General features: G+C 45.2%; 1 protein-coding gene across 1 annotated transcript in view; it reads right to left on the reverse strand.

Moving 5' to 3' along the window:
• Positions 1–1,649: 1,649 nt before the first annotated feature.
• LOC112215238 (vasopressin V2 receptor) overlaps positions 1,650–25,402 on the reverse strand; it is a 72,298-nt gene continuing 48,545 nt past the window's right edge. Inside the window, exons 4-7 of the mRNA XM_042299664.1 lie at positions 17,615–17,761; positions 9,167–9,288; positions 8,445–8,572; positions 1,650–1,904 (exon numbers count right to left, since the gene is read on the reverse strand). Of these exons, the coding sequence (XP_042155598.1) occupies positions 1,687–1,904; positions 8,445–8,572; positions 9,167–9,288; positions 17,615–17,761 (615 nt within the window). The 3' untranslated portion in view covers positions 1,650–1,686. The remainder of the gene's footprint in view (positions 1,905–8,444; positions 8,573–9,166; positions 9,289–17,614; positions 17,762–25,402) is intronic.

The following is a 25,402-nucleotide window of genomic DNA, read 5'->3' on the forward strand; positions in this document are numbered from 1 at the left end:
GTGCGGGCTGTCCGATGGTCAAAGGTGTGTGTGTGTGTGTGTGTGTGTGTGTGTGTGTGTGTGTGTGTGTGTGTGTGTGTGTGTGTGTGTGTGTGTGTGTGAGAGAGAGAGAGAGACAGTACAAGCTGTTCTCGGTGAAGTGTGTGTGTATTTTGTGCTTGTGTCTTCTCTATATAGCTACACGTGTGTATATACAGTACCAGTCAAATGTTTGGACACACCTACTCATTCAAGGCTTTTCTTTATTTGTACTATTTTATACATTGTAGAATAATAGTGAAGACATCAAAACTATGAAATAATACAATACTACAAAAATGTAGATTCTTCAAAGTAGCCACCCTTTGCCTTGATGACAGCTTTGCACATTCTTGAAGTTCTCTCAACCAGCTTCATGAGGTAGTCACCTGGAATGCATTTCAATTAACAGGTGCGCCTTGTTAAAAGTTAATTTGTGGAATTTCTTTCCTTCTTAATGCGTTTGAGCCAATCAGTTGTGTTGTGACAAGGTGGGGTTGGTATACAGAAGATAGATTGGTAAAAGACCAAGTCCATATTATGGCAAGAACAGCTCAAATAAGCAAAGGGAAACAACAGTCCATCATTACTTTAAGACATGAAGGTCAGTCAATACGGAACATTTCAAGAACTTTTAAAGTTTCTTCAAGTGCAGTCACAAAAACAATCAAGCGCTATGATGAAACTGGCTCTAATGAGGACCGCCACAGGAAAGGAAGACCCAGAGTTACCTCTGCTGCAGACTATACGTTCATTAGAGTTACCAGCCTCAGAAATTGCAGCCCAAATAAATGCTTCACATAGTTCAAGTAACAGACACATCTCAACATCAACTGTTCAGAGGATACTGTGTGAATCAGGCCTTCATGGTCGAATTGCTGCAAAGAAACCGCTGCTAAAGGACACCAATAAGAAGAGACTTGCTTGGGCCAAAGAAACATGAGCAATGGACATTAGACCGGTGGAAATCTGTCCATTGGTCTGATGAGTCCAAATTTGAGACCAACCGCCGTGTCTTTGTGAGATCTACCGTGAAGCATGGAGGAGGAGGTGTGATGGTGTGGGGTGCTTTGCTGGTGACACTGTCTTGTGATTTTTTTTAGAATTCAAGGCTCACTTAACCAGCATGGCTACCACAGCATTCTGTAGTGATACGCCATCCCATCTGGTTTGCGCTTAGTGGGACTATCATTTGTTTTTCAATAGGACAATGACCCAACACACCTCAAGGCTGTGAATGGGCTATTAGACCAAGAAGGAGAGTGATGGAGTGCTGCTTCAGATGACCTGGAACAATCACCCAACCAATTGAGATGGTTTGGGATGAGTTGGACCGCAGAGTGAAGGAAAAGCAGCCAACAAGTGCTCAGCATATCTGGGAACTCCTTCAAGACTGTTGGGAAAGCATTCCAGGTGAAGCTGGTTGAGAGAATGCCAAAAGTGTGCAAAGCTTTCATCAAGGCAAAGGGTGGCTACTTTGAAGAATCTCAAATATAAAATATATTTGAGATAACAATTTTTTGGTTACTACATGATTCCATATGTGTTGTTTCATAGTTATGATGTCTTCACTATTATTCTACAATGTAGAAAATAGCAAAAAATAAAGAAAGACCCTTGAATGAGTAGGTGTGTCCAAACTTTTGACTGGTACCGTACGTGTGTGTGTCAGTAGAGGCTGTCCTTGGTGGTGGAGGTGTGTGTGGTGGTGGAGGTGTGTGTGGTGGTGGAGTCGTCAGGTATGGAGCCCCTGCGCGGGGTTCTTGGTCTGCAGCGTAACAGGGCCTGTAGCTCCCTGGACACAGAGCTGCTGAAGAAGGTATAGATCCAGGGGTTGGTACATGAATTCAGACTGGCCAGCAGCATCAGGATGGTGAACGCCACGCCTACATAGAGAGAGAGGACACATGACGCAAAGACACACCCACACACGGCAAGACAAAGACATATACGGTACAGAGCCTATAGAAAGTCTACAGTTAAACTGTTTTCACATGTTGTTGCGCAACAAAGTGGGATTGAAATAGATGTAATTCTGATTGTTTGTCGTTGATCTACACAAAGTACTCCATAATGTCAAAGTGCAAAGAAAACAGAGTATTTCTGTCTGTAATAAAGCCCTTTTGTGTGGAAAAACTCATTCTGATTGGCTGTGCATGACTCCCAAGTGGGTGGTTCTATGCCCTCCAGGCCCACTCATGGCTGCACCCCTGCCAAGTCATGTGAAATCAATAGATTAGTGCCTAATAAATATGTTTCAATTGACTGATGTCCTCAAATGAACTGTAACTCTCTAAAATCTTTGAAATTGATTCATGTTGCGTTTCTATTTTTCTTCAGTATAGTTAAGAAGTCAAATTTGGCTTAACAAATCACATAAGTTATATGGACTCACTCTGTGTGAAATAAAAGGGGTTGGTTGACATGATTTTTGAATGACCACCCCTTCCTCTGTCCCTCATACATTTGTAAGGTCCCTCAGTCAAGCACTGAATTTCAAGCACAGATTCAACTTCAAAGACCAGGGAGCTTTTCGAAAGGCTCATAAAGGGACGTGATTGGTAGATGGGTAGAAATAACAAATCAGACATTGCATATATCTCCAGTCGTCTGCTGTAATAGCCCATCCGTGAAAAGGATCGATGAGTTGTGCCACTTGGGACACCACAATAAAGAGGTAAAGGTCATAAATCCCCTCCTTTTCTTTGGGAACAACAGAGAAAAATGAATATATAATCGTTTCCGTACTGAATAATGGTACTAACTGTTCACGATTCCCCAGTTTTTGGCTCTATTACAAGTCCTGTAAATTTCCTTCTGGAACAAAAACCTTGAAACTTTACCTATATAATTAGGCCACTTCTAACTTCTGATATTCAGTTTTTATGTATGACAATCTGTGCTGGCCTCCTCGCTCTCTAGGACACTCTGCACTGACCTCCTCCCTCTCTAGGACATTCTGCACTGACCTCCTCCCTCTCTAGGGCAATCTGCACTGACATCCTCCCTCTCTAAGACACTCTGCACTGACCTCCTCCCTCTCTAGGACAATCTGCACTGAACTCCATCTCTGCACTGACCTCCTCCACCTCTAGGACACTATGCACTGACCTCCTCCCTCTCTAGGACAATCTGCACTGACCTCCTCCCTCTCTGCACTGACCTCCTCCCTCTCTAGGACAATCTGCACTGACCTCCTCCCTCTCTAGGTCACTGCACTGACCTCCATCTCTGCACTGACCTCCTCCGCCTCTAGGACACTATGCACTGACCTCCTCCCTCTCTGCACTGACCTCCTCCCTCTCTGCACTGACCTCCTCCCTCTCTGCACTGACCTCCTCCGTCTCTAGGACACTCTGCACTGACCTCCTCCGCCTCTAGGACACTATGCACTGACCTCCTCCCTCTCTGCACTGACCTCCTCCGCCTCTAGGACACTATGCACTGACCTCCTCCCTCTCTGCACTGACCTCCTCCCTCTCTGCACTGACCTCCTCCCTCTCTGCACTGACCTCCTCCGTCTCTAGGACACTCTGCACTGACCTCCTCCCTCTCTGCACTGACCTCCTCCCTCTCTGCACTGACCTCCTCCGTCTCTAGGACACTCTGCACTGACCTCCTCCCTCTCTGCACTGACCTCCTCCCTCTCTAGGACACAAATGTGAACACCTGTAAGGGGTGTGCGAGCAACAGGGGATGAAAACAGGTAATTTACTGACGCTGAGGAGTGTTCTGTGCTTCAGATGAGAGAAGAAAAAATAAACCCAGAGTTTAGAAGTTGGAAGGCAGCTGTACTGTCAGCGATGACTTGGCTTATTGATGTGCTCTGCTTTGCTTTACCATGCACTGCCAGCTAAACTTGGACAACAACATAGGCTTTCTCTCCAACACTTGACAGAGTGCTAGTTGAGTTGAGTTATGTTACGGTGGTGTTACATAAATTATAGTCAATCAGTGAATCAGAGCAAGTGCTCATAGTAATGGATGCAACGGGATAAATCGACAGGTATAACTGATCAAACACTTGGTTTTCATGCGTTGTATTATTATGAGACATCCTCCCACCAGCCTCCACTGTTCTGGATATGAAGAGAAGATCATATTTATTTTGACCTCAATGACTAAAATATTATATTCACCATAGATTTATTCCCAAAATTAAACTTAGAATACGACTTGGGGTCTAGAGGTTGAAAGGAATCAAATTCACTCTGTATTGAAATCTAAGGCAAACTCCAGGGTGTTTTTGGACATACAGAGGAGCTCAGTGTGCTCAGTGTGTGTTTCTGTGTGTGTGTTTCTGTGTGTACTATGTGCATGCGTGTTTCTGTGTGTGTGTGAATGTGTAGGGCTGTTATGGTGACCGCATTACCGACACACCGGCGGTCATGACCTCAGTCAAATTCGGCACTATTGTCCCTCTAATCATTCTGACATCAATGCAAACGTAATTGAAAATCAAATCAAACACTTAATACGACAACGATGAGACGGCCTGTAGGGAGGAGGTCAGAGAACTGGCAGTGTGGTGCCATGACAACAACCTCTCCCTCAATGTGAGCAAGACCAAGGAGCTGATCGTGGACTACAGGAAAAGGCGGGCCGAACAGGCCCCCATTAACATCGACAGGATTATGGTGGAGCGGGTCGAGAGCTTCAAGTTCCTTGATGTTCACATCACCAACGAACTATCATGGTCCAAACATACCAAGACAGTCGTGAAGAGGGCACAACAAAACCTTTTCCCTCCCAGGAGACCACCAAGATTTGGCATGGGTCCCCAGATCCTCAAAAGGTTCTACAGCTGCACTATCGAGAGCATCCTGACTGGTTGCATCACCACCTGGTATGGCACCTGCTCGGCATCTGACCGTAAGGCGCTACAGAGGGTAGTGCGAACAGCCCAGTACATCACTGGGACCAAGCTTCCTGCCATCCAGGACCTATACAATAGGTGGTGTCAGAGGAAAGCCCATAAGATTGTCAGAGACTCCCATCACCCATAGACTGTTTTCTCTGCTAACGCACGGCAAGCGGTACCAGAGCGCCAAGTCTAGGACCAAAAGGCTCCTCAGCAGCTTCTACTCCCAAGCCATTAGACTGCTGGACAATTCATAAAAATCACCACTCTTGTACACTGCTGCTACTCGCTGTTTGTTTGTTACCTATGCATAGTCACCTCACCCCCACCTACATGTACAGATTACCACAACTAGACTGTACCTCCGCACACTGACTCGGTACCGGTGCCTTCTGTATATAGACTCGTTATTGTTAATTTTATTGTGGTACTTTTTATTATTACTTTTTATTTTAGCCTGCATGTGGCAAATATAGTTTGATGTGATTTAATGAGAGCCCATGAGCTAATGTTGCGCATCATATCTTTAGGCTATTAATTTGCGTGAGAAAACAGAGATCCCATTAGCTTTTTATAGGCTGACTATATTTATTTCTCAAGTTTCCTAATATTAAGCACATTGCTTTGCTTGCGTCCTCCATTCGCTATTGAAGTGCATAGATGACATGTATTTGCCCGTTCCGAGACAGGTGCATGATAATGGCCATTCTAAATCCAAACTAATTTCACACATATATTATTTAGTATATGTAAAGACAAGATTAAATCAAGAATAGTCTGATCGGTGAAAATATTTGTGAATGATACATTATCACTTGTGAATGATATATTATCACTTGTGAATGATACATTATCACTTGTGAATGATACATTATCACTTGTGAATGAAGCCCAGCTTGTGTGCAGTAAGGCAAGAAACAGCGCATGCCTTTTATTGCAACGTTTTCAAATCATAGTCATACACCTCATGTAGTCTAGCCCATAGGCCTATATGTTTTAATAAGGTTAGTATCACACCTCATGTAGTCTAGCCCATAGGCCTATATGTTTTAATAAGGTTAGTATCACACCTCATGTAGTCTAGCCCATAGGCCTATATGTTTTAATAAGGTTAGTATCACACCTCATGTAGTCTAGCCCATAGGCCTATATGTTTTAATAAGGTTAGTATCACACCTCATGTAGTCTAGCCCATAGGCCTATATGTTTTAATAAGGTTAGTATCACACCTCATGTAGTCTAGCCCATAGGCCTATATGTTTTAATAAGGTTAGTATCACACCTCATGTAGCCTAGCCCATAGGCCTATATGTTTTAATAAGGCTAGTATCACACCTCATGTAGTCTAGCCCATAGGCCTATATGTTTTAATAAGGTTAGTATCACACCTCATCTAGTCTAGCCCATAGGCCTATATGTTTTAATAAGGTTAGTATCACACCTCATGTAGTCTAGCCCATAGGCCTATATGTTTTAATAAGGCTAGTATCACACCTCATGTAGCCTAGCCCATAGGCCTATATGTTTTAATAAGGTCAGTATCATACCTCATGTAGTCTAGCCCATAGGCCTATATGTTTTAATAAGGTTAGTATCACACCTCATGTAGTCTAGCCCATAGGCCTATATGTTTTAATAAGGTTAGTATCACACCTCATGTAGCCTAGCCCATAGGCCTATACGTTTTAATAAGGTTCGTATCACACCTCATGTAGTCTAGCCCATAGGCCTATATGTTTTAATAAGGTCACTATCACACCTCATGTAGTCTAGCCCATAGGCCTATACGTTTTAATAAGGTTTGTATCACACCTCATGTAGCCTAGCCCATAGGCCTATATGTTTTAATAAGGTTAGTATCACACCTCATGTAGTCTAGCCCATAGGCCTATATGTTTTAATAAGGTTTGTATCACACCTCATGTAGCCTAGCCCATAGGCCTATATGTTTTAATAAGGTTAGTATCACACCTCATGTAGCCTAGCCCATAGGCCTATATGTTTTAATAAGGTTAGTATCACACCTCATGTAGCCTAGCCCATAGGTCTATATGTTTTGATAAGGTTTGTATCACAACTAAAGTGGCCAAATAACTTCTTAAAATGAAAATATTCTTGTTACATACAACCTCATGCTAATCGCATTAGCCTACTTCAGCTAAACTGTCCCGCAGGGGACCCACCAATCCTGAACAAGTTTTAAAGCGTTAATGCATTTGTGATCACTTTTAAGAATGGTGTTTTCCCACTAATTGATTGAATTTGGAACATTCGCCCTTATAGCCTACTGCCATGTGCACATTGCTGCTCTTATAATGTGAAGAAATAGCTTCATAGTTTATCAACATTTTAAGCTAAACCTTCTGATCTGTTGCATCAGCCTCATTGCTTTGGGGATCTATCGCATCCCACAACTGTCCCAGAGTGTTTGGAATATTTATTTCTCACACAGAAGGACAAGTTGACCAACAGAATAGGGCGATTTTTATACTACTTGGAATTGTAGATTGACATAGGCTAGTGCTTTTCCTGTTCATCAGGCCTACTCATCTTGTTGGCTGACAAACAAAAGAGTGGGCAGTGAGAAAGACCCAATCACGTGACGGGCATTGGCTAATAATAATGTAGATATCTGAGAGAGCCATGTGAGTGAGAGGTGCTTCAGAGCACGCAGCCAGGAGAAGGGAATTATAATTATTATATTTAGCCCAGGGCACAACGGCCACTGGCCACAAAAGGCATGGGTTAGGGGGCATTACAGCCACACAAGGCATGGGTTAGGGGGCATTACAGCCACACAAAGGGGATGCCACCGGGAAATTCAATGCATTATTAAGTGCTTGTCAAATTGTGAGACTGATGAAGTGTGTGCAGCCTGCACAAGAAACTGAGCAGAGCTCATGCCTTTCATGAGACTTTTTTCAAATCATCATTTGAAATGCAGCCTTAGAATGTACAAAAAATCTAAACATATAGCCCAACCTTTGAATCACAACTAAAGTTGCATAAATAACTCTAAGTTAAGCATAAAGGAGGACCTGTTTCTTTGTTAATTTGTGTGCACTCCCTCAGAAATCGTTTGGAGAAAATATCCTTTCTATTTTATTCAGCTATGTTCAATTGTATTCTTCATACTATAACATATAAAATAATGCCACGGAATTATAAGCAAATCTTGTCTGCTAAATGAACTAGTATTGCCCACAGCCATATGGCATAGCCAGATCAGGACCTAACATAAGGAAATCACGAAGTATGCTATTCTGTTCTTCTGAAATAGACTAAATTTTATTAATATCATGTTTCTTTAGGCCTGTCTAAAATAAATAATGGATTTGTTGTGATGGTGTAGGCTATATTAAATTGATGTTTTAAATGTAGATGTTCCAAAGGTCTACATCAATGGCTATGCGTGGAAGCCAGGAGATGATAAATAAGTTTATGTTAATTAACGGTCAATTACGGGACACCAGCAATTATTTCCTTGACAATCACCGACTGACAAAGTGTAATGACTGCCACAGCCCCTGTATGTGCGTTCGTGTGTGCTTCTTGGACCTCTTACCTTGGTCTGGAGGGTTGGGGTCCCAGGCGGCCCACAGCTGGACGATGAAGAAGGGGGACCAGCAGACTGTGTACACCAACACTATCACTAAAGTCATCCTCACCGTCTTAGACATGGCTTTGGAGATGGAGGGGGAGTCAGGGCCAGGGGGTGGGGGTGCGGGAGGGTACTCCAGGGAGGGGCGTGGAGAGGGGACATGCCGGGCTGAGGAGGGGAGCTCGAAGGAGGTGTAGGACTCATGGCAGTAGCAACCGCCATTGTTAGGAGGCACTGAACCACCACTACATCCACCAGAGGTGACTGGGCCATGGGAGCCATGTGATCTGGGAACTACAGCTGTACTGGAGCCCCTTCGGTCACTAAGGACAGTGGTGGAGGGGACGGGGAGGTTATCTGGGATGTTGAAGGGGTTTTGCTGCACTGCTGCTGCTGTGTGGTCATTGTGACTGCTGCTGCACTGTGGGCAGGGGGACGGGTAGTCATAGCAGTCTGATGGGGGCACAGCTGTAGACAGGGGGGAGAAGGGGGAGCTGGAGGGGTTGTTGTTCATAGTCTTTAGAAGCTGTCCTTCTCCTACTCCTCTTCCCCCTCCTCCTCCTCTCCCGCCTCTTCCCCCTTCTCCTCCAGCTCCTCTCGCACCTTCTCCTCCTCCTCCTCCTCCTCCTCCTCCTCCCCCCCCTCCTCCTCCTCCTCCTCCTCTCCCCCGCTCCCTTGTCATTCTACCGTCCTCCTTTTTGACTCTGTGGAAGCGGAAGATGACAGCATTGTTCTTCTTGAGCTCTGCTGACACCATCCTCTCTGACTTCAGATAGATGTTGTTGTGAATCTCTCTGAAGATCCGGATCTGGAATGAGATTTTAAAAAATACATTTCTCCTCTTTCTTCATGTAGTGTTGTGGTGTCTCTCTTTATGTAGTGTTGTAGTGTCTCTCTTTATGTAGTGTTGTAGTGTCTCTCTTCATGTAGTGTTGTAGTGTCTCTCTTTATGTAGTGTTGTGGTGTCTCTCTTTATGTGGTGTTGCGGTGTCTCTCTTTATGTAGTGTTGTAGTGTCTCTCTTTATGTAGTGTTGTAGTGTCTCTCTTCATGTAGTGTTGTAGTGTCTCTCTTTATGTAGTGTTGTGGTGTCTCTCTTTATGTAGTGTTGTAGTGTCTCTCTTTATGTAGTGTTGTGGTGTCTCTTTATGTAGTGTTGTGGTGTCTCTTTATGTAGTGTTGTGGTGTCTCTCTTTATGTAGTGTTGTGGTGTCTCTTCATGTAGTGTTGTGGTGTCTCTCTTTATGTAGTGTTGTGGTGTCTCTTCATGTAGTGTTGTGGTGTCTCTCTTTATGTAGTGTTGTGGTGTCTCTTTATGTAGTGTTGTGGTGTCTCTCTTTATGTAGTGTTGTGGTGTCTCTCTTTATGTAGTGTTGTGGTGTCTCTATTTATGTAGTGTTGTGGTGTCTCTTTATGTAGTGTTGTGGTGTCTCTCTTTATGTAGTGTTGTGGTGTCTCTTTATGTAGTGTTGTGGTGTCTCTCTTTATGTAGTGTTGTGGTGTCTCTCTTTATGTAGTGTTGTGGTGTCTCTTTATGTAGTGTTGTGGTGTCTCTCTTTATGTAGTGTTGTAGTGTCTCTCTTTATGTAGTGTTGTAGTGTCTCTATTTATGTAGTGTTGTGGTGTCTCTCTTTATGTAGTGTTGTGGTGTCTCTTTATGTAGTGTTGTGGTGTCTCTCTTTATGTAGTGTTGTGGTGTCTCTCTTTATGTAGTGTTGTGGTGTCTCTCTTTATGTAGTGTTGTGGTGTCTCTATTTATGTAGTGTTGTGGTGTCTCTTTATGTAGTGTTGTGGTGTCTCTCTTTATGTAGTGTTGTGGTGTCTCTTTATGTAGTGTTGTGGTGTCTCTCTTTATGTAGTGTTGTGGTGTCTTTATGTAGTGTTGTGGTGTCTCTCTTTATGTAGTGTTGTGGTGTCTCTTTATGTAGTGTTGTGGTGTCTCTTTATGTAGTGTTGTGGTGTCTCTCTTTATGTAGTGTTGTGGTGTCTCTTTATGTAGTGTTGTGGTGTCTCTCTTTATGTAGTGTTGTGGTGTCTCTTTATGTAGTGTTGTGGTGTCTCTCTTTATGTAGTGTTGTAGTGTCTCTCTTTATGTAGTGTTGTAGTGTCTCTATTTATGTAGTGTTGTGGTGTCTCTCTTTATGTAGTGTTGTGGTGTCTCTTTATGTAGTGTTGTGGTGTCTCTCTTTATGTAGTGTTGTGGTGTCTCTCTTTATGTAGTGTTGTGGTGTCTCTTTATGTAGTGTTGTGGTGTCTCTCTTTATGTAGTGTTGTGGTGTCTCTATTTATGTAGTGTTGTGGTGTCTCTCTTTATGTAGTGTTGTGGTGTCTCTTTATGTAGTGTTGTGGTGTCTCTTTATGTAGTGTTGTGGTGTCTCTTTATGTAGTGTTGTGGTGTCTCTCTTTATGTAGTGTTGTGGTGTCTCTTTATGTAGTGTTGTGGTGTCTCTCTTTATGTAGTGTTGTGGTGTCTCTCTTTATGTAGTGTTGTGGTGTCTCTTTATGTAGTGTTGTGGTGTCTCTCTTTATGTAGTGTTGTGGTGTCTCTTTATGTAGTGTTGTGGTGTCTCTCTTTATGTAGTGTTGTAGTGTCTCTCTTTATGTAGTGTTGTAGTGTCTCTATTTATGTAGTGTTGTGGTGTCTCTCTTTATGTAGTGTTGTGGTGTCTCTTTATGTAGTGTTGTGGTGTCTTTCTTCATGTAGTGTTGTGGTGTCTCTCTTTATGTAGTGTTGTGGTGTCTCTCTTTATGTAGTGTTGTGGTGTCTCTTTATGTAGTGTTGTGGTGTCTCTCTTTATGTAGTGTTGTGGTGTCTCTCTTTATGTAGTGTTGTGGTGTCTCTCTTTATGTAGTGTTGTGGTGTCTCTCTTTATGTAGTGTTGTGGTGTCTCTCTTTATGTAGTGTTGTGGTGTCTCTTTATGTAGTGTTGTGGTGTCTCTTTATGTAGTGTTGTGGTGTCTCTCTTTATGTAGTGTTGTGGTGTCTCTTTATGTAGTGTTGTGGTGTCTCTCTTCATGTAGTGTTGTGGTGTCTCTCTTCATGTAGTGTTGTGGTGTCTCTCTTCATGTAGTGTCTCTATTTATGTAGTGTTGTGGTGTCTCTCTTCATGTAGTGTTGTGGTGTCTCTCTTGTCGTGATGGGTGTTTTGTCCTGTGTTTATATTTTTAATCCCAGCCCCCACCCCTCTTAGGAGGCCTTTCATTGTATATAAGAATTGGTTCTTAATTAAATAAAGGTTAAATAAAATAAAAAAGAGAATCCATCCACCTGACAGGTGTGGTATATCAAGAATCATCATTACACAGGTGCACCTTGTGTTGGGGATAATAAAAGGCCACTCTAAAATGTATAGTTTTGTCACAGAACACAATGCCACAGATGTCTCAACTTTTGAGGGAGCATGCAATTGGCATGCTGACTGCAGGAATGTCCACCAGAGCTGTTGCCAGATAATTTATTGTTAATTTCTCTACCATAAGCCACCTCCAACGTCTTTATAGAGAATTTGGTAGTACGTCCAAACGACCTCACAAGCGCAGACCACTTGTAACCACGCCAGCCCAGGACCTCCACTTCAGGCTTCTTCACCTGCGGGATCATCTGAGACCAGTCACCCGGACAGCTGATGAAACTGAGGAGTATTTCTGTCTAATAAAGCCATTTTGTGGAGAAAAAATAATTCTGATTGGCTGAGCCTGGCTCCCCAGTGGGTGGACCTGGCTCCCAAGTGAGTGGACCTGGCTCCCAAGTGAGTGGGCCTATGCCCTCCCAGACCCACCCATGGCTGCGCCCCTGCAAAGTCATGTGAAATCCATAGATTAAGGCCTAATGAAATTATTTAAATTGACACATTTCCTTATATGAACTGTAAAATCTTTTAAATTGTTGCATGTTCCACTTATATTTTTTATTCAGTATAGTTAAAACTAATAGAAAAAATTTACGTAGACAATAAAAAACTATTTTGGAACAGATTCCTAAACCCAATCATCCCAACACAGACTTATTGTCCTTTGTAACTCAATTAAAAGTCCTAAATTCTGTTTCCGAAAAAAGCACATGACTCCAGCAGGCCAGGTCTGGGTCTTAGAACAATGTCCTGCCAAACCACGTTAAGGTCATCATTTGATCAGACCTGGGTTCAACTACTATTTGAAATAATTTCAAATACTGTGGCTGAGCTTGATTGTGCTTGCCTGGAACAGTTTTACCTCATTTCTATCAACATGTTAAATGTGCAACCAGAGGGAAAAAAACTCTGGACCACCTATACTCCACACACAGAGATGCACACAAAGCTCCCCCTCACCCTCCATTTGGCAAATTTGATCATAATTCTATCCTCCTGATTCCTGCTTACAAGCAAAAATGAAAAAAGAAAGCACCAGTGACTAGATCAATAAAAAAAAGTGGTCAAATGAAGCACATGCTAAGTAAGCTACAGGATTGCTAGCACAGACTGGAATATGCTCCGGGATTCCTCCAATGGCATTGAGGAGTACACCACAGCTGTCATTGGCTTCATCAATAAGTGCATCTATGACGTCGTCCCCACAGTGACCGTACGTACGTACATACCCCAACCATAAGCCATAGATTACAGGCAACATCCGCACTGAGCTAAAGGCTAGAGCTGCCGCTTTCCCGGAAGCTTATAAGAAATCCAGCTATGCCCTCCTTTGAACCATCAAACAGGCAAAGCGTCAAAACAGGACTAAGATCGAATCGTACTATACCGGCTCTGACGCTCGTCGGATGTGGCAGGGCCTGTAAACTATTACAGACTACAAAGGGAAGCACAGCCGAGAGCTGCCCAGTGACACGAGCCTACCGGACTAGCTAAACTACTTCTATGCTCGCTTCGAGGCAAATAACACTGAAACATGCATGAGAGCCCCAGCTGTACTGGAAGACAGTGTGGTCACGCTCTCCGCAGCCGATGTGAGTAAGACCTTTAGACAGGTCAACATTCACAAGAGTGCAGGGCCAAATGGATTACCAGGACGTGTACTGCGAGCATGCGCTGACCAACTGGCAAGTGTCTTCACTGACATTTTCAACCTCTCCCTGTCCGAGTCTGTAATACCAACATGTTTTAAGCAGACCACCATAGTGCCTGTGCCCAAGAACAATAAGGTAACCTGCCTAAATGACTATGACCCGTAGCACTCACGTCTGTAGCCATGAAGTGTTTTGAAAGGCCGGATAATGGCTCACAACAACACCATTATCCCAGAAACCATAGACCCACTCCAATTTTCATACCGCCCAAACAGATCCACAGATGATGCTGTCTCTATTGCACTCCACACTGCCCTTTCCCACCTGGACAAAAGGAACACCTATTTGAGAATGCTATTCATTGACTACAGCTCAGCGTTCAACACCATAGTGCCCTCAAAGCTCATTAATAAGGTAAGGATCCTGGGACTAAACACCTCCCTCTGCAACTGGATCCTGGACTTCCTGACAGGCCACCCCAGGTGGCAAGGGTAGGTAACAACACATCCGCCACACTGATCCTCAACACGGAGGCCCCTCAGGGGTGCATGCTCAGCCCCCTCCTGTACTCCCTGTTCACTCATGACTGCTCAGCCAAGCACAACTCCAACACCATCATTCAATTTGCTGATGACACAACAGTGGTAGGCCTGATCACAGACAACAACAAGACAGCCTATAGGGTGGAGGTCAGAGACCTGGCCGTGTGGTGCCAGGACAACAACCTCTCCCTCAACGTGATCAAGACAAAGGAGATGATTGTGGATTACAGGAAAAAGAGGACTGAGCATGCCCCCATTATCATTGACGGGGCTGCAGTGGAGCAGGTTGAGAGCTTCAAGTTCCTTGGTGTCCACATCACCAACAAACTAACATGGTCCAAGCACACCATGACAGTCTTGAACTTGGAATGTCAAGACATATCCCCCCTCAGGAGACTGAAAAGATTTGGCATGGGTCCCCAGATCCTCAAAAGGTTCTACAGCTGCACCATCGGAGGCAACTGCTCGGCTTCCGACCGCGAGGCACTACACAGGGCAGTACGAACTGCCCAGTACATCACTGGGGCCAAGCTTCCTGCCATCCAGGACCTCTATACCAGGTGGTGTCAGAGGAAGGCCCTGAAAATTGTCAAAGACTCCAGCCACCCTAGTCATAGACTGTTCTCTCTGCTATCACAGAGCAAGCGGTACCGGAGCGCCAAGTCTAGGTCCAAGAGGCTTCTAAACAGCTTCTACCCCCAAGCCATAAGACTCCTGAACATCTAGTCAAAGGCTACCCAGACTATTCACATTGCCCTCCCCCTCCACACCACACCACTGCCACTCTCTGTTGTCATCTATGCATAGTCACTTTAATAACTCTACCTACATGTACATACTACCTCAACTAACCGGTGCATTTGCACATTGACTCTGTACCGCCACCCCCCTGTATATATTGTTATTTTTTACTGCTCCTCTTTAATTACTTATTACTTTTATCTCATATTCTTATCTGTATTTTTTGAAACGGCACTGTCGGTTAGGGTCATTTCACTGTAAGGTATACACCCTATTGTATTCGGCACATGTGACGAATAGCATTTGATTTGATTTGAACATTGGAACCAATAGAATGGCAAACACACCGAAATGGTAAACACACCGAAATGGCAAACACACCGAAATGGCAAACACACCGATCTGGGGAACTCCAGGCAGGTTAAATCAAACACTCAAAGTATATGAAAGATTTCAAATAATATTTAATTAATTCAATGTCCTTAATCTTTGGCTGGGTTCTGGTTCATTTGTCTGATATTCTGGTTCCCTGTGGGGTACCTCACGGTGGGTAGTGTTCTGACAGGCTGGCCACACAGCAGGGAGTCTACAGAGGGCTGTGTTAATTAGGCCATCGGAAACAACTCCCACGGGATGCTACATAACACCAGCCACTGAGCCTGTTCAGTCTGATCTGATAGAACTGACCACCTGGAGCTTGTTCAACAATGCCTGCCAAATACCGCTCCATCAAAACAGAACACGTTTTATTCATGCTTGACATGCTTCAGTTTTTGGATTCTGTGTATTTCATTGCCTCGGGGGTGGCAAGTAGCCTAAAGGACTCTTTTCCCTATGTAGTGCAGAGGAGGCTAGTGGGAGGAGCAATAGGAGGACAGGCTCAATGTAATGGCTGGAATGAAATCAATGTTTCCATTTGTTTGATGTGTTTGGTACCATTCCATTGATTCCATTCCAGCCATTACAATGAGCCTGTCTTCTCCTCTGCCTCCTGTCTATAGCTCCTCTCACCAGCCTCCTCTGATATAGTGCCCTATTTAAGGAATAGAGTGCAATTTGGGAAAAAGCCATAGTTTAAGACGCGGGTGATAATGAAATGGGAACTGAACTGGTAACAAGAGGGCTGCTGGTCTCTGATCCCAGGTTGTACCGTAGAACAAGGCACCCTCCAGGAGCATCGCACCGCGGCTGACGCTGCTCCTCTCAATGTGTGTGTGTGTATGTGTCTGTGTGTCTTGGGAAAAAGGCAAAGGACTAATTTCTATTCTATGTTTGTTCTGTCATCACACTGTGTTGTGTCCTTGTTGTCGTACCTGGCAAACAGTGATGATTAAGGGTGTGTGTGTGTGTGTGTGTGTGTGTGTGTGTGTGTGTGTGTGTGTGTGTGTGTGTGTGTGTGTGTGTGTGTGTGTGTGTGTGTGTGTGTGTGTGTGTGTGTGTGTGTGTGTGTGTGTGTGTGTGTGTGTGTGTGTGTGTGTGTGTGTGTGTGTGTGTGTGTGTGTGTGTGTGTGTGTGTGTGTGTGTGTGTGTGTGTGTGTGTGTGTGTGTGTGTGTGTGTGTGTGTGTGTGTGTGTGTGTGTGTGTGTGTGTGTGTGTGTGTGTGTGTGTGTGTGTGTGTGTGTGTGTGTGTGTGTGTGTGTGTGTGTGTGTGTGTGTGTGTGTGTGTGTGTGTGTGTGTGTGTGTGTGTGTGTGTGTGTGTGTGTGTGTGTGTGTGTGTGTGTGTGTGTGTGTGTGTGTGTGTGTGTGTGTGTGTGTGTGTGTGTGTGTGTGTGTGTGTGTGTGTGTGTGTGTGTGTGTGTGTGTGTGTGTGTGTGTGTGTGTGTGTGTGTGTGTGTGTGTGTGTGTGTGTGTGTGTGTGTGTGTGTGTGTGTGTGTGTGTGTGTGTGTGTGTGTGTGTGTGTGTGTGTGTGTGTGTGTGTGTGTGTGTGTGTGTGTGTGTGTGTGTGTGTGTGTGTGTGTGTGTGTGTGTGTGTGTGTGTGTGTGTGTGTGTGTGTGTGTGTGTGTGTGTGTGTGTGTGTGTGTGTGTGTGTGTGTGTGTGTGTGTGTGTGTGTGTGTGTGTGTGTGTGTGTGTGTGTGTGTGTGTGTGTGTGTGTGTGTGTGTGTGTGTGTGTGTGTGTGTGTGTGTGTGTGTGTGTGTGTGTGTGTGTGTGTGTGTGTGTGTGTGTGTGTGTGTGTGTGTGTGTGTGTGTGTGTGTGTGTGTGTGTGTGTGTGTGTGTGTGTGTGTGTGTGTGTGTGTGTGTGTGTGTGTGTGTGTGTGTGTGTGTGTGTGTGTGTGTGTGTGTGTGTGTGTGTGTGTGTGTGTGTGTGTGTGTGTGTGTGTGTGTGTGTGTGTGTGTGTGTGTGTGTGTGTGTGTGTGTGTGTGTGTGTGTGTGTGTGTGTGTGTGTGTGTGTGTGTGTGTGTGTGTGTGTGTGTGTGTGTGTGTGTGTGTGTGTGTGTGTGTGTGTGTGTGTGTGTGTGTGTGTGTGTGTGTGTGTGTGTGTGTGTGTGTGTGTGTGTGTGTGTGTGTGTGTGTGTGTGTGTGTGTGTGTGTGTGTGTGTGTGTGTGTGTGTGTGTGTGTGTGTGTGTGTGTGTGTGTGTGTGTGTGTGTGTGTGTGTGTGTGTGTGTGTGTGTGTGTGTGTGTGTGTGTGTGTGTGTGTGTGTGTGTGTGTGTGTGTGTGTGTGTGTGTGTGTGTGTGTGTGTGTGTGTGTGTGTGTGTGTGTGTGTGTGTGTGTGTGTGTGTGTGTGTGTGTGTGTGTGTGTGTGTGTGTGTGTGTGTGTGTGTGTGTGTGTGTGTGTGTGTGTGTGTGTGTGTGTGTGTGTGTGTGTGTGTGTGCGCGTGCACGTTTCAGTAGTAGACAGTACCTGGCAGACGGTGATGATTAGTGCTGGCAGTAAGAACACTGCTAGGGTCATCCAGGTGATGTAGGCCTTGAGCCCCCACTGCTCAGCGAAGTGACCCCAGCACTCAAACTCTCCTGGAGACACCTCCGACCGCGAGAAAATGAAGAACTGAGGGAGGAAGGACGGGACAGATTGAGGAGGGGGGAGAGAGGGAGGGAAAAGGGCGAGGATGGAGGGAGGGAGTGGTGAGGGAGTCAAAACCAAATACAGTGCCTTGCGAAAGTATTCGGCCCCCTTCAACTTTGCGACCTTTTTGCCACATTTCAGGCTTCAAACATAAAGATATAAAACTGTATTTTTTTGTGAAGAATCAACAACAAGTGGGACACAATCATGAAGTGGAACGACATTTATTGGATATTTCAAACTTTTTTAACAAATCAAAAACTGAAAAATTGGGCGTGCAAAATTATTCAGCCCCCTTAAGTTAATACTTTGTAGCGCCACCTTTTGCTGCGATTACAGCTGTAAGTCGCTTGGGGTATGTCTCTATCAGTTTTGCACATCGAGAGACTGAAATTTTTTCCCATTCCTCCTTGCAAAACAGCTCGAGCTCAGTGAGGTTGGATGGAGAGCATTTGTGAACAGCAGTTTTCAATTCTTTCCACAGATTCTCGATTGGATTCAGGTCTGGACTTTGACTTGGCCATTCTAACACCTGGATATGTTTATTTTTGAACCATTCCATTGTAGATTTTGCTTTATGTTTTGGATCATTGTCTTGTTGGAAGACAAATCTCCGTCCGTCTCAGGTCTTTTGCAGACTCCATCAGGTTTTCTTCCAGAATGGTCCTGTATTTGGCTCCATCCATCTTCCCATCAATTTTAACCATCTTCCCTGTCCCTGCTGAAGAAAAGCAGGCCCAAACCATGATGCTGCCACCACCATGTTTGACAGTGGGGATGGTGTGTTCAGGGTGATGAGCTGTGTTGCTTTTACGCCAAACATAACGTTTTGCATTGTTTCTTCTGGAGAGAGTTTGCTGCACTGAAAGTAAAGGGGCTGAATAATTTTGCACGCCCAATTTTTCAGTTTTTGATTTGTTAAAAAAGTTTGAAATATCCAATAAATGTCGTTCCACTTCATGATTGTGTCCCACTTGTTGTTGATTCTTCACAAAAAAATACAGTTTTATATCTTTATGTTTGAAGCCTGAAATGTGGCAAAAGGTCGCAAAGTTCAAGGGGGCCGAATACTTTCGCAAGGCACTGTACATTTCTAACTAACAGAACAGGAGGCCACACTGTCTAGGAAACTTCCACTGAACTCATGATACAAAAAACAAGCCGAAAATGGGTATATCTTGAATTTGACTGCAGGCTCTGGGGTCAGGGAAGAAGTGTCCCTTTGAGACTATTACTTAACCTTTAGTCATGCTGAGACCAATGCCTCTTTCACAGATCAGTCCTGTATACCCATCTATCCACATAAAACACATCAATATACACAACACACATCAATATACACAACAATATACAGTACACATCAATATTCACACAAACACACAAAAAGCAAAACACAATAAGCCAGCATGTCATCTATCTGGTGCACACCTGAGGTAGCCTATACCGAGGTACTACCTGAGGTTGCCTATACCGAGGCACTACCTGAGGTAGCCTATACCGAGGCACTACCTGAGGTAGCCTATACCGAGGCACTACCTGAGGTAGCCTATACCGAGGTACTACCTGAGGTAGCCTATACCGAGGTACTACCTGAGGTAGCCTATACCGAGGAACTACCTGAGGTAGCCAATACCGAGGTACTACCTGAGGTAGCCTATTCCGAGGTACTACATGAGCTAGCCTATTCCGAGGTACAACCTGATGTAGCCAATACCGAGGTACTACCTGAGGTAGCCTATACCGAGGTACAACGTGAGGTAGCCTATACCGAGGAACTAACTGAGGTAGCCTATTCTGAGGTACTACCTGAGGTAGCCTATTCCGAGGTACAATTTGAGGTAGCCTATACCGAGGTACTACCTGAGGTAGCCTATACCGAGGAACTACCTGAGGTAGCCTATACCGAGGAACTACCTGAGGTAGCCTATACCGAGGAACTACCTGAGATAGCCTATACCAAGGTACTACCTGATGTAGCCAATACCGAGGTACTACCTGAAGTAGCCTATTCCGGGGTACTACATGAGGTAGCCTATACCGAGGAACTACCTGAGGTAGCCTATACCGAGGAACAACCTGAGGTAGCCTATTCCGAGGTACAACTTGAGGTAGCCTATTCTGAGGTACAACCTGAGGTAGCCTATACCGAGGTACAACGTGAGGTAGCCTATACCGAGGTACTACCTGAGGTAGCCTATTCCGAGGTACTACCTGAGGTAGCCTATTCCGAGGTACAACCTGAGGTAGCCTACACCGACGTACTACCTGAGGTAGACTATACCGAGGTACTACATGAGGTAGCCTATACCGAGGTACAACCTGAGGTAGCCTATTCCGAGATACAACCTGAGGTAGCCTATACCGAGGTACTACCTGAGGTAGCCTATACCGAGGAACTACCTGAGGTAGCCTATACTGAGGAACTACCTGAGGTAGCCTATACCGAGGAACAACCTGAGGTAGCCTATTCCGAGGTACTACCTGAGCTAGCCTATTCCGAGGTACAACCTGAGGTAGCCTATACCGAGGTACTACCTGAGGTAGCCTATACCGAGGTACTACCTGAGGTAGCCTATACCGAGGAACTACCTGAGGTAGCCTATACCGAGGAACTACCTGAGGTAGCCTATACCGAGGAACTACCTGAGGTAGCCTATACCGAGGAACTACCTGAGGTAGCCTATACCGAGGAACTACCTGAGATAGCCTATACCAAGGTACTACCTGATGTAGCCAATACCGAGGTACTACCTGAAGTAGCCTATTCCGGGGTACTACATGAGGTAGCCTATACCGAGGAACTACCTGAGGTAGCCTATACCGAGGAACTACCTGAGGTAGCCTATACCGAGGAACTACCTGAGGTAGCCTATACCGAGGAACTACCTGAGGTAGCCTATACCGAGGAACTACCTGAGATAGCCTATACCAAGGTACTACCTGATGTAGCCAATACCGAGGTACTACCTGAAGTAGCCTATTCCGGGGTACTACATGAGGTAGCCTATACCGAGGAACTACCTGAGGTAGCCTATACCGAGGAACAACCTGAGGTAGCCTATTCCGAGGTACAACTTGAGGTAGCCTATTCTGAGGTACAACCTGAGGTAGCCTATACCGAGGTACAACGTGAGATAGCCTATACCGAGGTACTACCTGAGGTAGCCTATTCCGAGGTACTACCTGAGGTAGCCTATTCCGAGGTACAACCTGAGGTAGCCTACACCGACGTACTACCTGAGGTAGACTATACCGAGGTACTACATGAGGTAGCCTATACCGAGGTACAACCTGAGGTAGCCTATTCCGAGGAACTACCTGAGGTAGCCTATACTGAGGAACTACCTGAGGTAGCCTATACCGAGGAACAACCTGAGGTAGCGTATTCCGAGGTACTACCTGAGCTAGCCTATTCCGAGGTACAACCTGAGGTAGCCTGTACCGAGGTACTACCTGAGGTAGCCTATACCGAGGTACTACCTGAGGTAGCCTATACCGAGGAACTACCTGAGGTAGCCTATACCGAGGAACTACCTGAGGTAGCCTATACCGAGGAACTACCTGATGTAGCCAATACCGAGGTACTACCTGAGGTAGCCTATTCCGAGGTACTACATGAGCTAGCCAATACCGAGGTACTACCTGAGGTAGCCTATACCGAGGTACAACGTGAGGTAGCCTATACCGAGGAACTAACTGAGGTAGCCTATTCTGAGGTACTACCTGAGGTAGCCTATTCCGAGGTACAACTTGAGGTAGCCTATACCGAGGTACTACCTGAGGTAGCCTATACCGAGGAACTACCTGAGGTAGCCTATACCGAGGAACTACCTGAGATAGCCTATACCAAGGTACTACCTGATGTAGCCAATACCGAGGTACTACCTGAAGTAGCCTATTCTGGGGTACTATATGAGGTAGCCTATACCGAGGAACTACCTGAGGTAGCCTATACCGAGGAACAACCTGAGGTAGCCTATTCCGAGGTACAACTTGAGGTAGCCTATTCTGAGGTACAACCTGAGGTAGCCTATACCGAGGTACAACGTGAGGTAGCCTATACCGAGGTACTACCTGAGGTAGCCTATTCCGAGGTACTACCTGAGGTAGCCTATTCCGAGGTACAACCTGAGGTAGCCTACACCGACGTACTACCTGAGGTAGCCTATACCGAGGTACTACATGAGGTATTCTATACCGAGGTACTACCTGAGGTGTTCCATACCGAGGTACTACCTGAGGTAGCCTATACCGGGGTACTACCTGAGGTAGCCTATACCGAGGTACAAACCTGAGATAGCCTATACCGAGGCACTACCTGAGGTAGCCTATACCGAGGCACTACCTGAGGTAGCCTATACCGAGGCACTACCTGAGGTAGCCTATACCGAGGCACTACCTGAGGTAGCCTATACCGAGGCACTACCTGAGGTAGCCTATACCGAGGCACTACCTGAGGTAGCCTATACCGAGGCACTACCTGAGGTAGCCTATACCGAGGCACTACCTGAGGTAGCCTATACCGAGGCGCTACCTCAGGTAGGATGTTTGGCATTTGCCAGAGAACACCAAGATTGGCAAATTCGCCACTGGCGCCCTGTGCTCTTCACAGATGAAAGCCGGTTCACACTGAGCACATGTGACAGACATGAAAGAGTCTGGAGACGCCGTGGAGAACGTTCTGCTGCCTGCAACATCCTCCAGCATGACCGGTTTGGCGGTGGGTCAGTCATGGTGTGGGGTGGCATTTCTTTGGGGGGCCGCACAGCCCTCCATGTGCTCGCCAGAGGTAGCCTGACTGCCATTAAGTACCGAGAGTACCAACACACTGTCAATGACACTGACTCTACTCCAGCCACTTTAATCATGGGAATTGATGGGAAATGATGTAAATATATCACTAGCCACTTTAAACAATGCTACCTTATATAATGTTACTTACCCTACATTGTTCATCTCATATGCATACGTTGATACTGTACTCTATATCATCGACTGCATCCTTATGTAATACATGTATCACTAGCCACTTTAACTATGCCACTTGGTTTACATACTTATCTCATATGTATATACTGTACTCGATATCATCTACTGTATCTTGCCTATGCTGCTCTGTACCATCACTCATTCATATATCCTTATGTACATATTCTTTATCCCCTTACACTGTGTATGACAGTAGTTTTTTTTGGAATTGTTAGTTAGATTACTTGCTCGTTATTACTGCATTGTCGGAACTAGAAGCACAAGCATTTCGCTACACTCGCATTAACATCTGCTAACCATGTGTATGTGACAAATAAAATTTGATTTGATTTGAGATGAGATCCTCAGACCCCTTGTGAGACCATATGCTGGTGCGGTTGGCCCTGGGTTCCTCCTAATGCAAGACAATGCTAGACCTCATGTGGCTGGAGTGTGTCAGCAGTTCCTGCAAGAGGAAGGCATTGATGCTATGGACTGGCCCGCCCGTTCCCCAGACCTGAATCCAATTGAGCACATCTGGGACATCATGTCTCGCTCCATCCACCAACGCCACGTTGCACCACAGACTGTCCAGGAGTTGGCGGATGCTTTAGTCCAGGTCTGGGAGGAGATCCCTCAGGAGACCATCCGCCACCTCATCAGGAGCATGCCCAGGCGTTGTAGGGAGGTCATACAGGCACGTGGAGGCCACACACACTACTGAGCCTCATTTTGACTTGTACTAAGGACATTACATCAAAGTTGGATCAGCCTGTAGTGTGGTTTTCCACTTTAATTTTGAGTGTGACTCCAAATCCAGACCTCCATGGGTTGATACATTTGATTTCCATTGATAACTTTTGTGTGATTTTGTTGTCCGCACATTCAACTATGTAAAGAAAAAAGTATTTAATGAGAATATTTCATTCATTCAGATCTAGGATGTATTATTTTAGTGTTCCCTTATTTTTTTGAGCAGTGTATATATAGTATACGTGCCTGGACCTAACAATAAGGAAGCTGCTGACAGGATTACAGACTGGTTCAATGCTTCAATTTCACGATCGGCTGACCAGACAGCATTTGTGCTTGGGGATTTTAATACGCTCTCTCCTCCCCACTCTGCAACAGTACGTCACTTGTCCGACTCGCTCAACGCGCATTGTGGAACAGTGTTGTGGCAACATAGATGACACATACAAGGCAGTGTGCAGAGCATCCATCAGAAAATCAGACCATAACGCTGTCCGTCTCCTATCGAGATACAGCCAGCTGGTGAAATGCAGAAAACCTGTAGAGAAATCCATTCAGGCATGGAAAGAGGAGAGCAGGGAGGAGCTCAAGGACTGCTTTGATGTCACAGACTGTGGGGGGTTCTTTGACCGTTGTAGGGAACCCCATGAGTTGACAGACAGTATCACATCTTACATCCAGTTCTGTGAGGATACTGTCATTAACACAAAAATTATTATTATTTCCCTAAAAGTAGCCAAGGGTGTCTAAGAAATTGAAAATGTGCCTAAATTAAATTAAGTTTTATTTCCTGAAAGTAGATACGGATGCTGTAAAGGAGAAAGAAAATGAATTTAGGAGCAGAGGTTCTGTACAGGCAATCCAAGACAAGCATGGGACGGAATGCAATGATGGGAGGAGAGAGGAAGAGAACAGAGAACAATCCAAGACAAGCATGGGACGGAATGCAATGATGGGAGGAGAGAGGAAGAGAACAGAGAACAATCCAAGACAAGCATGGGACGGAATGCAATGATGGGAGGAGAGAGGAAGAGAACAGAGAATAATCCAAGACAAGCATGGGACGGAATGCAATGATGGGAGGAAGAGAACAGAGAACAATCCAAGACAAGCATGGAACGGAATGCAATGATGGGAGGAGAGAGGAAGAGAACAGAGAACAATCCAAGACAAGCATGGGACGGAATGCAATGATGGGAGGAGAGAGGAAGAGAACAGAGAACAATCCAAGACAAGCATGGGACGGAATGCAATGATGGGAGGAGAGAGGAAGAGAACAGAGAACAATCCAAGACAAGCATGGGACGGAATGCAATGATGGGAGGAGAGAGGAAGAGAACAGAGAACAATCCAAGACAAGCATGGGACGGAATGTAATGATGGGAGGAGAGAGGAAGAGAACAGAGAACAATCCAAGACAAGCATGGGACGGAATGCAATGATGGGAGGAGAGAGGAAGAGAACAGAGAACAATCCAAGACAAGCATGGGACGGAATGTAATGATGGGAGGAGAGAGGAAGAGAACAGAGAACAATCCAAGACAAGCATGGGACGGAATGCAATGATGGGAGGAGAGAGGAAGAGAACAGAGAACAATCCAAGACAAGCATGGGACGGAATGTAATGATGGGAGGAGAGAGGAAGAGAACAGAGAACAATCACATTGCAGACTGTACATCCTTTGTAAATGACCTGAAGGAAGATTTGACACCGTTGATTTTTAAAGACGAATGTCAACCAAATATGTGACAGCATCCCCAATTCCTCTCCTGTTCAGATACCAGAGAACAAGGTGGCCTCATGCCTGTCACATATTAAGCCACACAAAGCATCGGGACCAGACGCACTACAGGGCAAGTAATGAAGGTCTGCACCGACAAGCTACAAGAGAGTCTTCACAC

Source organism: Oncorhynchus tshawytscha, linkage group LG16, assembly GCF_018296145.1.
Source record: "Oncorhynchus tshawytscha isolate Ot180627B linkage group LG16, Otsh_v2.0, whole genome shotgun sequence".
NCBI classification, from domain to species: domain Eukaryota; kingdom Metazoa; phylum Chordata; class Actinopteri; order Salmoniformes; family Salmonidae; genus Oncorhynchus; species Oncorhynchus tshawytscha.